The sequence below is a fragment of the Saimiri boliviensis genome, chromosome 7 (genome assembly GCF_048565385.1).
Source record: "Saimiri boliviensis isolate mSaiBol1 chromosome 7, mSaiBol1.pri, whole genome shotgun sequence".
Classification (NCBI taxonomy): domain Eukaryota; kingdom Metazoa; phylum Chordata; class Mammalia; order Primates; family Cebidae; genus Saimiri; species Saimiri boliviensis.
The window spans coordinates 125,926,877-125,944,561 of record NC_133455.1 but is presented as its reverse complement, the minus strand read 5'-3'; the positions used below and the strand labels follow the sequence as shown (position 1 = coordinate 125,944,561).

General features: G+C 52.1%; 1 protein-coding gene across 1 annotated transcript in view; it reads left to right on the top strand.

Moving 5' to 3' along the window:
* The window catches only part of SCNN1A (sodium channel epithelial 1 subunit alpha), a 28,971-nt gene extending 12,737 nt beyond the window's left edge, over positions 1–16,234 (top strand). Inside the window, 11 exon segments of the mRNA XM_074403423.1 lie at positions 1,243–1,507; positions 3,152–3,342; positions 9,149–9,252; positions 9,595–9,758; positions 10,206–10,304; positions 10,498–10,615; positions 13,696–13,774; positions 13,885–13,942; positions 14,096–14,151; positions 14,291–14,366; positions 14,841–16,234. Coding sequence (XP_074259524.1) covers positions 1,243–1,507; positions 3,152–3,342; positions 9,149–9,252; positions 9,595–9,758; positions 10,206–10,304; positions 10,498–10,615; positions 13,696–13,774; positions 13,885–13,942; positions 14,096–14,151; positions 14,291–14,366; positions 14,841–15,221 — 1,591 coding nt within the window. The 3' untranslated portion in view covers positions 15,222–16,234.
* Positions 16,235–17,685: the final 1,451 nt, after the last annotated feature.

The window sequence follows — 17,685 nt, the reverse complement described above, 5'->3', positions numbered from 1 at the left end:
CCCAGCCAGGTACAGTGGCTCACACCTGCAATTCCACCATGTTGGGAGGCCAAGGCTACTGGATTACTTGGGTTTAGGAGTTGGAGACCAGCCTGGGCAATGTGGTGAAACCCCCTCTGTACAAAAAAAGAAAAAAAAAATACAAAAATTAGCTAGGTGCGGTGGCACGCTTGTGGTCTCAGCAACTAGGGAGGTTGAGGTGGGAGGATTGCTTGAGCCCAGGAGGAGAATGCAGAGAGTGGTGACTGTGTCACTGCACTCCAGCTTGGGTGACAGAGCGGATCCTGTCCAAACAAACAAACAAACAAAAAGCTGGAATTCTGATCGGGATTGTGTTGTATCCATGAACTTACGTATCTCTCCACTTACTCTGGTCTTTACTTCAGCAGGGATTTCAATATCGTTTTCAGTGGGCAAAGCAGTTCTCAGTCTTGCACATCGTTTGTTACGTTTATTTCTATGTATTTGATGTTGCTTATGTTATTTACTCTTGCTGCTGTATTTCTGGTTGTATTTTCCAATTTTTTGTTGCTAGCACGCGGAAATGCAATTAACTTTTGTGTGTGTTTTGTACTCTGCAACCTTGTTCCGTGTATTAGTTCTGTATTTGTTCTGTTTTGGTAGATCGCATCCCTAAGGCCCTGCTCCTCTGGACTTTCCTGATGGAGATGGTAACAGGACCTGCACTGAGAAGGAGGAATGTGGGGATTCATAGCGACTGTTTAATTTATGGTGTTTGGGCCGCACCCGAAACACATGAAAACAGTCTTCGGAGGAGGGAGGCGGGGTGGGTGAGGCCTCCTGTATTTTCCGTTTCTGGGGAGATTCTCAAAGTGCACTTGTGAACTCTTGATTCAGGTGCCATGTGGCACTCAAGCCGAACGGCCAGCGACCCTCGCCTGAGGGGCTCAGGGCGGGATGACCCGGGCACCACGGCCACGCCCAGGCCACGGCCCCCACCCCTCCCCTTCTCGGTAAAGGGCAAGTTCCGGGTTCCCTTCCAGGTCCAGGCGAAGGGGAGGAGGGCGCCCCACAGACGGCAGGCGCCGCGGTAACCGCCGTCCCAGCCCGGCCCCGCTGCCTCCGCCTCCCCCGTGGACACACCTGTCTGCCGTTCCCCGCCCGACCGGCGGGAGGCGCCACGGCCACCCCAGCCCCGCCCGGGGTTCTCCGGGGTGGCCCGGCCTCCCGGGGCACAGAGGAGGCCCCCTGGCCCGACGCTTTTCCCCTCGCCCCTTCCAGGTACGCGGAGATTAAAGAGCAGCTGGAGGAGCTGGACCGCATCGCCGAGCAGACGCTCTACGACCTGTACAAGTACAACTCCACCACCCTCGCGGCCCGCTCCCGCGGCCGTCGCGACCTTCGGGGGACCCTGCCGCACCCGCTGCAGCGCCTGAGGGTCCCGCCCCCGCCTCCCGGGGCCCGCCGAGCACGTAGCGCGGCCTCCAGCGTTCGGGACAACAACCCCCAAGTGGACAGGAAGGACTGGAAGATCGGCTTCCAGCTGGTGAGGCCCGCGCGCCCGGCCCCGCCCACCCGCTGGGCTCCGCCCCTTTCCGGCCCCCGCCCACCCGCTGGGCTCCGCCCCTTTCCGGCCCCGCTCGCGCAGACCAGTGACACGGTGCGGGGCCGGGTGGGCTCGCGAGCAAAAAAATAAGTAAATAGATACAAATCATAACCAGATAATTAAAATAACACCTCTGGGTGCCCCAGCTTATGGAGCCTCCTTCCCGAGGGGGAGGGTCTATGTAGAAGTGTTTCAGGGATGGGAAGTCAAATCTATTACGGAAAATGTACTTTTATTGTTATTATTATTGTTTTACTGTTTCTGGTCCTTGATTCAGGAAGGAAGATGCAACTTTCTGAATTCCAGTCCCCACTGGTGGGACTCAGTTGGGACCCTCCAGCCTGATGGAGAACTGGACTAACAGCCCAAGACAGAGAATAAGGAGACGGTTTAAAAAAAAAAAGGAAACTTGATTTTTTTTTTTTTTTTTTTTTTTTTTTTTTTTTTTTTGAGACGGAGTTTCTCTCTTGTTGCCCAAGCTGGAGCGCAGTGGCGCGATCTTGGCTCACTACACCCTCTGCCTCCCGGGTTCAAGCGATTCTCCTGCCTCAGCCTCCTGAGTAGCTGGGATTACAGGCATGCGCCACCACGCCCAGATAATTTTGTATTTTTAGTAGAGACGGGGTTTCTCCATGTTGGTCAGGCTGGTCTCGAGCTCCTGACCTCAGGTGATCTGCCTGCATTGGCCTCCCAAAGTGCTGGGGTTACAGGCGTGAGTTGCCGCGCCCACACCTGTAATCCCGGTACTTGGGAGGCCAAGGAGTGCAGATCACCTGAGCCCAGGAGTTTTAGAACAGCCTGGGCAACATGGTGAAACCTCGTCTCTACAAAAAAAAAAAAAAAAAAAATTAACCGGCATTGTGGTGGCACAAGCCTGTAGTTCCAGCTACTCAGGAGGCTGAGATGGGAGGATCGCTTGAACTCGGGCAGTGGAGGCTGCAGTGAGCCTTGATCACACCACTGCACTCCAGCCTGGGTGACAGAGTGAGCCACTGTGAAAGGCAGACAGACAGACAGAAAGAAAGAAAGAGAAAAAGAAAGGAAGGAAGGAAGAGAAAGAGAAAGAGGGAGGGAGAGAGAGAGAAAGAGAAAGAAAAGAAAGAGAGAGAGGGAGGGAGGGAGGGAGAGAGAGAAAGAAAGAAAAAGAAAGAGAAAGAAAGAAAGAAGCAAGGGAGAATGAGGGAAGTAGACAGGGAGGTTCCCACCAGTAGAAGCAGGCTGGGGACTGGAATTCTAGACCCAGCTCTTGCGGGAATGAATGTCTTGATCCCTCAGTCTTCCCACCAGTGAAATAGGAGAGAAAGTTTTGCTCCTCCCCAGCACAGGGGACATATAAATGAACCCGAACCGTGTGTGCAGCTACTGGTCTCCTTCCTGGCCCACAGCTCCCTTAATTCCATGCTCTCCTGGTCCATGCCCCTGAGGACTTCGGCTTCTCTTCCGCTTCTGTCTTTCCCCACTCCTGGCTTCCGACCCCTGTCCATCAGTCCTCAGAACCCCAGACCACTCATTCTTTGCCCTTGGCCCTGCCAAGGGCCCTATCCCTGGCTGCGTTTCCCCTCTGACTCTGGTCTCTGTGTCCAGTGCAACCAGAACAAATCAGACTGCTTCTACCAGACGTACTCGTCAGGGGTGGATGCGGTGAGGGAATGGTACCACTTCCACTATATCAACATCCTGTCGAGGCTGCCAGAGACTCTGCCATCCCTGGAGGAGCACACGCTGGGCAACTTCATCTTCGCCTGCCGCTTCAATCAGGTCTCCTGCAACCAGGCGTGAGTCAGTCCTGCCTGGCTCCTTGCTTTCCATGGGGTTCCCTTCCCTGGGTCAGCCTCACACCCTGCGTGGGCAGGGCCCAGTAAATGCTTGTTGACTTAAAAAATGCCAGTACCAGCAGGCCAGGGGAAAGTACTGGCTTCGGGTCCACACCCTGCCCCAGAGAGCGCCCTATGCCCTCCTGCTGCTCCCTGCACTGCTGGATCTGAGGGAAGCGGCTTCACATGGATGCCTTGGGAGCTTGAGGTTGGGCTTTGAGAAACCAAAGGTTGGAAGCCTGGGTCTTGGTCTTTCTAAGGCCCCTTTCTCCCTAGCATCAAAGCTCAAAAGGGCCTGGAAGGCCATCTGTCCCATATACTCTGCACCCTGAGCTGAGGCTGGTAGTAGGAGCGAGATGGAGTTGTGGGTTGAGGGAATAAACCTGAGTTTCCGCTCCAGCTCCGTCACTCCTGGCCAGGTGACTCTGGGTGTATCACATCATTCTTCAGAGACCACTTCTTTGATTGTAAAATGGAAGAAGAACAAAAATGAGATTCATTCAATGTTCGTTCAACAAATAGTTCTGACGTCTGGGCTATGTACCAGTCACGGTTCTAGGCATTTGGGTTACGTCAAAGGAAAAACTATATAATCCGTGCCCCTTTGGCAGTTTTACTCAAGTGATGAAGACGATGATGATAACACTTATCTCAAGAGCTGTAGCGAGTGCTTGAGATAGAAACATGAGAGCACTTTCTAGACCGCAGTAAATGATGAGTTTCATTACTCTTGTACTCAGACAGGTGAAGTGACTTGCCCCTGGGAATGGGCCGGCCCTGACCAAGGATTCTTCCCACCCCACTGCCCCTCCGGCATTCATTCTGTGAGGACCCCTGTTATAATGTCCTTGCAAAGAGCTCATGGCAGCTGTAGGCTCTCTGAGGGCTGGGAGAGGCTGAGGCCACGGGGGTCCCCTCCTGTAGCCTCCGGCCCCCTCCCCCCTGCCTCCTCCTCTTGCTCGTTGATTTTCAGGAGCCATCTCCCTGCCTCTGCTCTGGCTCTGCCCTACAGGGGGGCCTTCCCTCTCCTGCCCCTGAAGAACAGCTGAGGGCAAGGCGTCACTTCTCACCCCTCACGCACACTCTGCTCAGTACACAATTTTGTTCGTCTTTAGTCTTTGTGTTTGTTTGAAGACAGAAGCTATCAGCTGGGAAGCAAGATGGTAGCAACACCTAAGCCTGAGTCAGCCCGCACCTGCCACCAGGTCGCTCTAACCGTCGCCGTGGCACCTGTGCCTTCCCTATGCCCTCATCCAGTGCCCTCCCTTTGCCCCGTGTGCCTGCCTCCCAGTCAACGGAAAGTCCGTGGTTCATCTTTGTCTTGGCACGTAGCCACTTAGGTCAGCTCAGAGCCTCACCGTCCACCTGGGTTGTTAGACGCACCCCTCCACCCTCCTGTGTGCTTCTGCCTCCAGATCCTCCCTCCCTTCCGCAACCACAGGAAGCTTTGTACTTCAGCCTTACTTCACTGCACTACACAAACCATTCCAGTTAGTCCTGTGTGTTGGTCCATTTTGAGTTGCTGTAAAGGAACACCTCGCCGTGCCCGGTGGCTCACGTCTGTAACCCCAGCACTTTGGGAGACTTGAGATGGGCAGATCACCAGAGGTCAGGAGTCAGTGACCAGCCTAGCCAACATGGCAAAACCCTGTCTCTACTGAAAAATATAAAAATTAACCGGGTGTGGTGACATGCATCTGTGGTCCCAGCTACTCGGGAGGCTGAGGCAGGAAAATTGCTTGAACCCAAGAGGCAGAGGTTGCAGTGAGCTGAGATCGAACCACTGCACTCCAGCCTGGGCAACAGAGTGAGACGCCATCTCAAAAAAAAAAAAAAAAAAAAAAAAAAGGGAATATCCGAGGCTGGGTAATTTATATAAATAAAAGGTTTAATTGGCTCAGCGTTGTGCATACTGTATAAGCGGGGCACCAGCCTCTGCTTAGCTTCTGGGGAGGCCTCAGGAAACTTTTTACTCATGGTAGAAGGGGAAGAGAGGGGCAAAAAAGAGACACCAGGCTCTTTTAAACAACCAACTTTCGGTTGAACTAATTAATAGAGTGAGAATTCACTCATTACTGCGACGTGGGCACCAAGCCATTCAAGAGGGGCCTGCCCTGTGACCCAAACACCCCCCACTAGACTCACCTCCAACATTGGGGATCACATTTCCACATGAGATTTGGAGCGGACAAACCTCCAAGCTGAATCATCCTGTTTAAATTCCTTCAGCTCCTTAGTGTGGCTTTCTCACCCCTCTCCTCCCCTATAACCCACACCCTTTCCCCCACTATATAATCTTTTTTAAATAACACTTTTATTGAGAATAATTCACATACCATAAATGTATCCTTTTAATATGTACAGTTTAGTGATTTTTAGTGTATTCCGAGTTGTGTAACCATTACTGCTACCTATTTTTAGAACATTTTCCTCACTCCAAAAAGAAACCCCGTACCCATTAGCAGTTCTTCCCCCATTTTCTCCCCTTCTCCAAGCTCTGGGATCCACTCTTCTGCTTTCTTTTTTTGAGATGGAGTCCTGGTCTGTTGCCCAGGTTGGGGGACAGTGGTGTGATCTCAGCTCACTGCAATCTCTGCCTCCCAAGTTCAAGTGATTCTCCTGCCTCAGCCTCCCGAGTAGCTGGGACTACAGGTGTGCACCACAACACGCGGCTAATTTTTTTGTATTTTAGTAGAGGCAGGGTTTCACCATGTTGACTAGGATAGTCTCGATCTTCTGACCTTGTGATCCACTGCCTCGGCCTCCCAAAGTGCTGGGATTACAGGCGAGAGCAACCAGGCCCGGCCTCTGCTTTCTGTCTTTATGGATTGCCTATGGTGGACATTTCACATGAATGGAATCATACAATATGTGATCTTTTTGAGTGGCCTCTATTATTTAGCATAACATTTTCAAAGTTTATCCACGTTGTAGCATGGATCAGAGCTTCATTTTTATGGCTGAATACTATTATATTTTGTAGATATACCACTTTTTTTGTTTGAGACAGGTTCTCACTCTGTCACCCAGGCTGGAGTGCAGTGGCAGGATCAGACCTCACTGCAGCCTTGACTTCCTGGGCTGAAATGAACCTCCTGATTAAGCCTTCCAAGTAGCCGGGACTACAGGCTCATGCCACCATGCCCGGCTAATTTTTTTTTTTTTTTTTTTTTTTAAATTTTAGAGGGGCTGAGTCTTACTATGTTGCCCAGGCTGGTCTCGAACTCCTGAGCTCAAGCCATCCTCCTGTCTCAGCCTCCCAAAGTGCTGGGATTATAGGCATAAGCCACCCACGGCCAGCCGACATTTTTGCTTATCCATTCTCATCTGATGGACATTTGGATTGTTTCTACTTTTGGCCACTATGAATAATGCTGCTATGAACTTTCCTGTACATGTGTTTGTATGGATCTATGTTTTATTTCTCTCGGGTGTTTACCTGCGAGTGGAACTGCTGGGTCATATGGAAACTCTTTATTTAACATTTTGAGGAACTGCCAGACTTTTCCAAATGGCTGCACCGTTTAACATTCCCAACAGCAATGTATGAAGGTTCGAAATTCTCTACATCGTCCCCATGTAGTTGTCTGTCTTTTCGACTTTAGCCATCTTAATGAATCCCTGTAATCGTAATAGTGAGCTAATACAGTTCTTATTAAGCCTAAACACCATTCTAAGCATAATTCAATGCTCATAACAGCCCTGTGAGGTTGATATTTTTGTTATCCCCATTTTACAGCTGAGGAATCCGAAGTACAGAGAGATGAATTAACTTGTTTGGTCCCACATCTAATACTTGTTAGAGCCCCGGGATTCAAATACCAGGAATTTAATTCTGGAGTCTGTGCTTTTAACCATCACATTATACTCCTTCTCATAGGCCACTATATTAATGTGCTTAGTGTGTATCTCTGTGAGTTTTTGCAAAATGTGTATCTAATTAAAATAAATGGTATTGTGTTATAGATCTCAGTTCACCTCTTAAATTTTTTTTGAGTCAGAGTCTCACTGTGGAGTGCAGTGGTGCAATCTCAGCTCACTGCAACCTCCGCCTCCCGAGTTCAAGAGATTCTTCTGCCTCAGCCTCCCAAGCAGCTGAGACTACAGGTGTCCGCCATCATGCCTGGCTAATTTTTGTATTTTTGGTAGAGACAGGGTTTCACCATGTTGGCTAGGCTGGTCTCGAACTTCTGACTTCAACTGATCCGCCTGTCTTGGCCTCCCAAAGTGTTGGGATTATAGGCATAAGCCACCGGGCCCCACCCCCTGCTTTTTTTTTCTTTTTTAACGAAGTTCTGTGTTTGAAACCCATCGTGTTGTTCCACCTTGCCTGCTCATCCAACCTGTGCATGCTTTCTGTCAGGGCAGCACCCACCACCCTGTGCTTGTGCCCTCTCTGTGTGTGCAGGGCTCACCAGCCTTCAGGACTGGCCACTTCTGTAGCCTCTCCTCCATTCCTTCCCTGCATCCAGCCCAGGCTCTAGAAGTGCTGACTTCCCAGCATATCCTAGAATGTGCACTGGTATGTCACGCCTCTGTGCCTTTATTCTTCAAGGCCCATGGAATATCCCAGGTTATCTAGTTCCAATCTCCTCATTTTGCAGAAGAGAATAAGCTTAGAAACAATGACTTGCTCAAGGCTTTACAACCAGAGCCCCACTCCTTATCTCTGGCCAGCCTCTTCTCCCTCTTCTCTTCATTCCTTCTCTGCCTTTCACCAGCCAAAGTCCCCACTCCCTCTTTGCCCTGCTCCCATCGCTAGCTCCAAGATGGCAGGGTAGTAGAACACAGATTCTTTCTGTACCGTGTGGCACATGTGCTGTGCTACGATCCACACAGCCTCCCTGTTCTAGAACCTGTGATTTGCTGTGAAATTGCATTCCTACTGCAGCAGTGTTGCCTCTGTGATTGTTTTCCCTCTGTCCCCACACTTGTCACAGATGACTTTCGGACCCCCCATTCTGAGACATGCTGATGCAAAAGCCTCCGGGAAACACTTGGTCTCATTCTTGCCCTGGGAACTTACCTTCCTCCCCCCAGCTCCGTGCTCATCGCTGGTCACACTCTCTCCTTTAACCCTGCTTCCCTCCACCTCTCCATTTCATTCATTCATTTATTCATTTCTCACTCAACAACTATCTAGCTCCCCTCCACTCCTCCATTTCATTCATTCATTCATTCTTCACTGAACAACTGTTAATCATCTCCTCTATCTCCTAGATGACAGGAACTACGCAACTAACGCAGAGATGACACAGAGATGAATGAGATGTGGCTCCTGTCCTCAAGGAGCTCATGATTCATGGGAAACTAACACTTAGACACATGAACAGTTAGGGACACTGCAAGAATCGTTTTAGTGCAACAAGAGAGAAGTCACAAGGCAGCAGGGAAGTCAAGGTCAGTGAGCTCAGATGGCCTGGGGAGAGGAGCCTGGGCTAGAAGGTAGATGACCTGGGTGTGTACCGCGGGCTCGCCATCACTGTGTGACCTTGGGCCAGCTGTTTGAGCTCTCTGAGCCTTAGCTTCCTCCTGTGTGATGTGAGGATGAGGCTCTCACAGGCTGTTGGTTGGAGTGACTGAGGGAGTGTGAGTTAATCTCTTGGCATTGTGCCGGCACGTAGTAGGTGATCAGGAAACAAATGGCTCTGAAAGGCACGAGTCCGGTAGGAGTTTAAGGAAGTGGCGATTTCTCTCTGCCCCATCTTCCTGCTCCATGGACCACGCACACTTTCCTCTCTCACCCTACTCTCTCTTTCCTGATAAGGAATTACTCTCACTTCCACCACCCGATGTATGGAAACTGCTATACTTTCAATGACAAGAACAACTCCAACCTCTGGATGTCTTCCATGCCTGGAATCAACAACGGTGAGCGACTCCCCGCTTGCTCGCTTGCTCGGTGGCCGCCCTCTGCCTCAGCCATTCACGTGTACTCACCTTGAGCTCACCTCCTAGAGCTGCGGGAAGGGGTCCTCTCTGCTCTCTATCCCTAATAGGCACCACGTAGTCCATTCCAGACATGAGAGGAATCCTGTCTCAGGCCTTCCTCCTGCCTCTGGAATCCAGCTCAGGGGTTGCCAGGTCCCACTGCGGGTCTTCCTGAGCTTGCTCTTCTTGCAGCGTTAGAGATCGGGCCAGGGCGGATTTCCATCTTCTACCTCTTCTCCAGGATTCCCGCCCCTACCAACTCTGCTCTCTCTGCACCTCTAGGTCTGTCCCTGATGCTGCGCACAGAGCAGAATGACTTCATTCCCCTGCTGTCCACAGTGACTGGGGCCCGGGTAATGGTGCACGGGCAGGATGAACCTGCTTTTATGGACGATGGTGGCTTTAACTTGCGGCCTGGCGTGGAGACCTCCATCAGCATGAGGAAGGCAAGGATGCTGATGGGGGTGGGGGGGCCTCGAACGAAAGCCCAGATTGCAGAGGCATGAGGGGAAGGCATGGGGGGTGGGTTTACAAGCTAGAAGGCTGGGGAGGGAGAGTGTGTGGGGTGGACCTTGAGCATGTGGAGGTCTTCAGGAGCAGGAGGGAGGGGCAGAGGGGCTGGCACTGGGAAGCAGGCCCTGCAGGGTGGACCCTGGGGGACAAGGGCTGAGAAGGCGTTCAGGGCATGCTTAGGATTTCTGGGAATGCTCTGGGCCCAGTGGCCTTGAAATGGGCACTGGGTGGGCATGGGGATGGCTAGAGGCATGTATTGAGAGGGCGAGGCAGGTAGGAGGGGCTGGCAGGTGTGAGGTCCAACCTAGGACTGAGGGAAGGCAGGGAACCGAGAGGCACTTGCTCTGTCCTCTGATCTCTTGGTGTATGTGGGTTCGCAGGAAGCCCTGGACAGACTTGGGGGGGATTATGGTGACTGCACCAAGAATGGCAGTGATGTCCCCGTCAAGAACCTTTTCCCTTCGAAGTATACACAGCAGGTGAGGCCTGACCTCTGTGGCAGCCACCCCAGGCCTGCCCTGGTCGGTCCTGCAAAGCTGGAGGGGAGTGTGTGTGTGTGTGAGAGAGAGGGGGAAACTGGGGGGCAGGGGGTGGAAAGAAGATGAAGGCTCTGTGCAGAGAACTGCTGAGATCAGGCCTGAACCCCTCTCCTCTCCCCCTCCTCCCTTCCAGGTGTGTATTCGCTCCTGCTTCCAGGAGAGCATGATCAAAGTGTGTGGCTGTGCCTACATCTTCTATCCGCGGCCCCGGAACGTGGAGTACTGTGACTACAAGAAACACAGTTCCTGGGGTGAGAAAGGGAGCCCCTGCCCCGCCCCACTGAGGGCAGCACTCCCCGAGCCCAGGCCAGGGGCTCCTTCCCATCAGTGCGGTGCAGTTTGTGGAATGACTCCCACCTGCCGGAAGGAATCCTCCCTGGCTTTTGTTTTTCAGCCTTTAGTCTCTGCCTCTGTCCGTTTCCCTCTCCCTCCGTCTCCCTCTTCTGTCTCTGTTCCTCCCTCTCAGTGTGGCAGTCTCTCCGTTTTGGCCTTTGTGCATTTGTCAAGGAATTGCCCCATTTAAAAATAACCTGCAGCAGAAGGAAGGAAGAGCAGGTGAGAACATCTCCAGCGCTTCCTCACTGACTGCTAAGGTTTCAGTGCACACTCTGCCAACAGCTTCCCTGCTCGGTGCCCAGGGCACTTAGCGGGGCAGGCTGTGGAGGCGCTGGTGGGGTACACGACACTTCCTTGGGGCACAGGAAGAAAATATTAGAAGTTACATGGGTCTGTCTCATTCCTTCACATTTTCCATCTTACATGCTTTAGAATGGACATACTGTATCCATTCAATAGTAGAGGTATGTAATTTATAAATCAAATACATGAGGGCCTGGCGTGGTGACTCACGCCTGTAATCCCAGCACTTTGGGAGGCCGAGGCGGTGGATCACAAGGCAGGAGTTCAAGATCAGCCTTGCCAAGATGGTGAAACCCCATCTCTACTAAAAATACAAAAAATTAGCCAGGCGTGGTGGCACATGCCTGTAATCCCAGCTACTCGGGAGGCTGAGATAGAAAATTGCTTAAACTCGGGAGGCAGAGGTTGCAGTGAGCTGAGATTGAGTCACTGCACTCCAACCTGGGCGACAGAGTGAGACTCCGTCTCAAAAACAAAAACAAAAATCAAATACATGTATTGGACCTGCTTATTTAAGATATATGTATTTTAACCTGAACAAGGGCACAATCACAGTTCGGAGCACCTTGGAATCTCCTCCTTATCCTGGTATAGGAGTAGCAAATCTCTTTCCTCTCGACTACAGCTGAGTTGTTTGGCGGGGAAGCCGTGTGCCAGGAAGCTGAGAGAAAGAACATCACAAAAAGAAAATACGGAAGCTCCAAGGGTTTTTATCCCCGGAGTGCGTGCTCTTCCCTGGCACAGCTGGCCCGTTTCATCTGCGGTTTCTCCTCCCAGGGCTCTGCTGGGCCCAGCTGTCCCACAGGGTGGGCTGAGGGCCATCGAGGGAGGTGACATGGTAGCGGGCACTGGAGACACAGAGGCCCTCAAACGCAGTGGACTGTCTCACCCCAGAGCTCAGCGTCCACGTCCATCCCTGCCTCGCTCCTGTGGTGACTGTTCCGCTTCTTTCCTGGGCTGGCTCCGCAGTTTTCTTCTGCCTGGACTTTCCAGTTGTGGCCTCCTGGTTCCTGTCTCTCTGACCTTAGAGGACTGCAGCACATCAGAACTGGGGGAAACCCGAAGGCCATCTGGCCTCACCTCCTTTCTCACATGAGCAAATTGAGGTCCAGAGGGAGGATGTGACACATCCCAGGGTATGCGGGACCAGGACAGAGGGGTCGTCACCCGTCATTCCTCCCTGCCCGCAAATAATTATTTCTACCTTGTGGGTTTGCACAGCTGTGAATGAAAAATAAGAATATTGATTGCTGAGGAATCGTGAGGATGAGAGAGGAAGTAAGGCTGAAAGCACAGTCTGTTCATTTCCTAGGGCTTACTTCCCTGGGGAGGAGGACCAGCTGCCTCCCCTTCTTCCTGAAGATCTCCAGCCCTGCTAGGGATTTGGGTCATAAATGAAGAAGGACTTCGGACTGAGGAACTAAAAGTAGCAACAGTGACAAAATAACATTACTTAGAATTTGAGAAATGGGGGAGGAGAATCTACAGTTCCATTATTTTATTTTATTTTTTGGTAACAGCTTTATTGAGATAATTTTTATCCCATACAATTCACTCATTTAATGTGTACAACTTTGTTTTAGTAAAATTTTAGTTTTTAGTTTTAGGTTTTAAGTACAGTCCCAGAGTTGCTCAATCATCACCATAATCCATTTTGGAATATTTTGGACTACAGGTGTGCGCCACCATGCCCAACTAATTTTTGTATTTTTAGTAGAGACAGGGTTTTACCATGTTGGCCAGGCTGGTCTCGAACTCCTGACGTCAGGTGATCCACCCGCCTTGACCTGCCAGAAGTACCGGGATTACAGGCATGAGCCATCATGCCTGGCTTATTGTCTTTTTTTAAATAATAGATACCTTAGTGGGCGTGAAATGGTATCTCACTGTGGTTTAATTCCCTTATTCTCATACAATGATTGCTCCCGTTTTTCTTTATGGCTTTTAAGTTTTTGTCCATAGCCTATATTTCCTTACACTGGCGTATCCTGTTTTGTTTTTCCCCAGACTGGGCTTATTTTCTTTCTTTATTCATTTTTATTTTATTCTTTAGAGAAAAGGTCTCACTCTGTTGCCAGGGTTGGAATGCAAAGGCACAATCATAGCTCACTTGCAACTCCTGGGCTCAAACGACCCTCCCACCTCAGCCTCCCAAAGTGCTGAACCACTGTCCCTGGCCTAACTTAATTACTTCTTCTTTTTTTTTTTTTGAGACAGAGTTTCGCTCTTCTTGCCCAGGATGGAGTGCAATGGTGCAATCCCAGCTCACTGCAGCCTTTGCCTCCTAGGTTCAAGTGATTCTCTGTCTCAGCCTCCTGAGTAGCTGAGATTACAGGCACGCACCACCACACACACCCAGCTAATTTTTGTATTTTTAGTAGAGACAGGGTTTCACCCTGTTGGCCAAGTTGGTCTCGAACTCCTGACCTCAGGTGATCCACCCACCTTGGCCTCCCACAGTGCTGGGATTACAAGCATGAACCACCGTGCCTAGCTAGCTTAATTTCTTAAACACTTCCTGGAACTGCCAGTTGTAAAACACTTCTTGGTACTGCTACTTCTAAGGCATCATTGTAATGCTAACTAACGCTCTTGTAAAGTGCCTTAGTTAGAGATCTGGGGAGACCTCTTGGGTGTGGGGCGGAGGAAGTTGAGGTGCCCTAGGAAAACAGGCATTTTTCTGTACCCACAGGCTACTGCTACTATAAGCTCCAGGCTGACTTTTCCTCAGACCACCTGGGCTGTTTCACCAAGTGCCGGAAGCCATGCAGGTGAGTGTCCCTTGCCGAGGGTACAGGTTAGGTACAATACAGGTTACCCAGCCAAACCTTGGAGTGGGAGAGCTCTGCCCCCAACACTGAGCACCTTTTTCCATCCCCAGTGTGACCAGCTACCAGCTCTCTGCTGGTTACTCACGATGGCCCTCGGTGACATCCCAGGTAGAGTGTGGGGAAGGGACGGGTAGGGGATGTGTGTGCCCATGTAATGCGGTGGCCTTCTCTGGGTATATGTATGAGTGTATTTGACACAACCCTATCCCTGTAAGCCTGAAGAGTACGGGATGGCCTTGGTGACACCCCATTCTTTACTAGGAATGGGTCTTCCAGATGCTATCCCGGCAGAACAACTACACCATCAACAACAAGAGGTCAGTCCTGCCCTAGTTCCAGCCGCAGGAAAGGGATCTTTGGGGGGGAAAATAGACCTAGGAAGAGGGGGCTGATTAGACAAAGGTCCACGAAGTTCATCCCCTGCCATTTCTTCCCGCCCTCTGACCCACACCTAAGGAATGGAGTGGCCAAGGTCAACATCTTCTTCAAGGAGCTGAACTACAAAACCAATTCCGAGTCTCCCTCTGTCACGGTGGGTCCTGCCTGGATGGAACCTGTGATGCTTTGGGGGTCTGTCTTAGCAGGGCAGTTGTCAGGGAAAACCAAAATCTTGTCTCTGTGGGGTCAAAAGGCTCTGGGTCTCCGAGGCAGGGGACCAAAGAAGTGGGTCAGGGGGAGTTTGGGAGGGTTGAACGAAGGCGCTCAGCCAGGGCATAATGTCTCTGGGGGTGGTGGGAGGGACAGGCATGCTAGATGCTGGGGGGAAGATGCCCGAGTCATGTCCTCATTGCAGCTGCCCCTGAGTGTGGGGCCAGTTCTCAGTTTTCTCTGGGTGACACTGGCCAGGAGCAGAGACAAGGAGCCCAGGGGGCCACTGCGAGGCCGAGAGCACTCGGGCATCCTCAGGAATAAAGGGAAACAGCTTGGTGAGGAGGGATGGGGGCTGCTCTGCCAGAGCCCGCCCAGAGCCCTCCGCCCCGTCATCAGTGTGCCTCTCCTCTCACAGATGGTCACCCTCCTGTCCAACCTGGGCAGCCAGTGGAGCCTGTGGTTCGGCTCCTCGGTGCTGTCTGTGGTGGAGATGGCTGAGCTCATCTTTGACCTGCTGGTCATCACGTTCCTCATGCTGCTCCGAAGATTCCGAAGCCGATACTGGTCTCCAGGCCGAGGGGGCAGGGGTGCTCAGGAGGTGGCCTCCACCCCGGCATCATCTCTCCCCTCCCACTTCTGCCCCCACCCTACGTCTCTGTCCTTGTCCCGGTCGGGCCTTGCTCCCTCCCCAGCCTTGACAGCCCCTCCCCCTGCCTATGCCACCCTGGGTCCCTGCCCATCTCCAGGGGGCACCACAGGGGTCAGCTCCTCTGCCTGTCCTCTTGGGGGGCCCTGAGAGAGGAGAGGTTCCTCCCACCAAGGCAGATGCTCCCCTGGTGGGAGGGGCTGGCCTTGGCAGGACTGAAGGATGTGCAGGGCTTCCACTCAGAGCCGCCCAAACTGTCTTTGATGTGTGGAGGGGAAGGAGATGGGTAAGGGGTTCAGGAAGTCGCTCCAAGAACAGCGGCCAGTGAAGCTGCCCAGAAATGCCTTGGCTCGGGCTCCCTGCCCCTTGGAACTGCCTCTCAGCACTCTGGTTTCCCCACTCAACTGCAGACAAGTCTCCTTTTCCCTTGAATCAGCCAAGCCAAACTTGGAGCTTTGACAAGGAACTTTCCTAAGAAATGACTGACGACCAGAACAAAACACAACCAAGGGTACACAGGGGCATGCACGGGTTTCCTGAGCAGTGATGGCTAATGCCAGCCCCCGATTGGCCTGGCCACACTGCTCTCCAGGGACAGATGTCTGCTCCTCCTCTTGAACTTGGGTGGGAAACCCCGCCCAAAAGCCCCCTTTGTTATTTTTTAGGCAGTTCTCCTTCCCTGACGCCTCAGGCGAGGGCTGGAGCAGACCCATGTAGTAAAGGCAGCCCCAGGGCTCCTCTAGCCTCATATCCATGCCCTCACAGAGCCATACCGTGGTGTCTCTGCCCTGTGTCTTTCATATCTCAAATCTGCTCAGGATATTTCCTCAGCCTGAAAGCTTCCCCAAGCATCTGCCAGAGAACCCCTATGCATCCCTCAGAAACCTGCTCAGACACCATTACTTTTGTGAAGACTTCCGCCCCGTCTTGTCTTTCCGAGAATTGATCGCTGCCCCTTCTCCTGGGCTTCTATAGCACGCTGTGTCATCTGCTGGAGTGCTGCTGTTGTGTCAGACTTGTGCATTTGTGTCTGCCTCCCCAACAGGCTGTCAGGGCCTTGTGGTCAGGGACTGAATCTTGCCCGTTGACATTTGCTCCATGTCTAACCCATCATCCTGCTTGGAGCAAGTAGGCAGGTGCTCAATAAATGTTTGTTGCATAAAGGAATGTCTGGAGAGCTGAATGGGGCATGATGAAGGGGGCAGGATACAAGTCACCGCCCAAGCTTCTGGGTGGTCCCGGGGTTGGGGGAGGGTTAGATCCCCATGCCCCTTGGCTACCCCATGGAAGTGACCGTTCTTCATGGGGTCCTAAGAGGGACAGATGTTCTGGTGAATTCCTTCATGGGTGTTGCTGCTATGTGTCCGTGGCCATGTTAGGGTGGAAGGCGGAAGACATGGTGCTGCCCCCTCAGGGGACCTATCTGACAGTGTTTGGGGAGACTTGTCCTGTCCAGTGTCTGAACCTCCTTTTCCTTCTCTGCTGTAGTCACTGTCATCACTAACACTCCCCTCCTCCCACCGCGACAATGAACCCTCATCTGCCCCCTCCCATCAGCCGCCTGGTGGTGGTGGTGGAAGATGATGAGGCTCAGGCCAGTTTCTCCTAGAACTGCAAAGCCTTATACGGTCTTATTCATACATGATTGCAGAGGAGGGCACCGGGAACCTTCCCAGCTTTAGTAAAGGAGAGACTGCTGTCCTGGGAGGGGCTGAAGGATGTGTGAGTGGAACCCCAGTTCTCTGATCCTGGTTTCTCCCCAACTCCAGCGTTAAGACCTGGAATCCAGAAGCAGCCCTTTCTCACCATCTTTGGGGATTCTGTCCCTGCCACCTGAGTCTTGTTCGTCTTTTCTTTTCTTTTTGAGACAGAGTCTCACTCTGTAGCCCAGGCTGGAGTGCAGTGGTGCGATCTTGGCTCACCGCAACCTCCGCCTCCCAGGTTCAAGCGATTATCCTACCTCAGCCTCCTGAGAAACAGGGACTGCAGGCTCGCACCACCACACCTGGCTATTTTCTTTTTAAAAAATTTTTTAGTAGAGTTGGGGTTTCACCATGTTGGCCAGACTGGTCAACATCTGACCTCGTTATCCGCCTGCCTTAGCCTCCCAAAGTGCCAGGATTACATGTGTGAGCCACCACGCCCAGCCTAGTCTTATTCATCTTAATTACAGTCTCCCTGTTCTGAGGAGCCAAAGGTGAAAGGGACGTGAGGAAAGAGGAGAAGGAGCTGGTGACGGGTGGGAAGGTAGGCAGTGTTGTGACCTGAAACGGTGTGACGACTGCCGACTTCCCTTTCCTAGATATGAGCTGACGAAGGGGAAACAGTGTTGCCTCAGCCGCCTCCTCCGTCAGAGCCCTCAGGCACAGACTGCCCTTGTCTGCCCCTCAGCCTCAGCCTTGGCCTGCCTGGTCCCCAGCGCCCTCTCCTCTGGCTGATGCAGGAGGACCTGCCAGACACAGCCAGGTGTATCGCGGCTGACTGCAGTCGTCTCCCCTAGGGTCCTGCTTCTCCTGCCTCCTGCTTTTTTCCCCCTGGAGCTGTCTCCTTATCTTCTCTCTCTCTCTCTTTTTTTTTTTTTGAGACGGAGTTTCGCTGTCGTTACCCAGGCTGG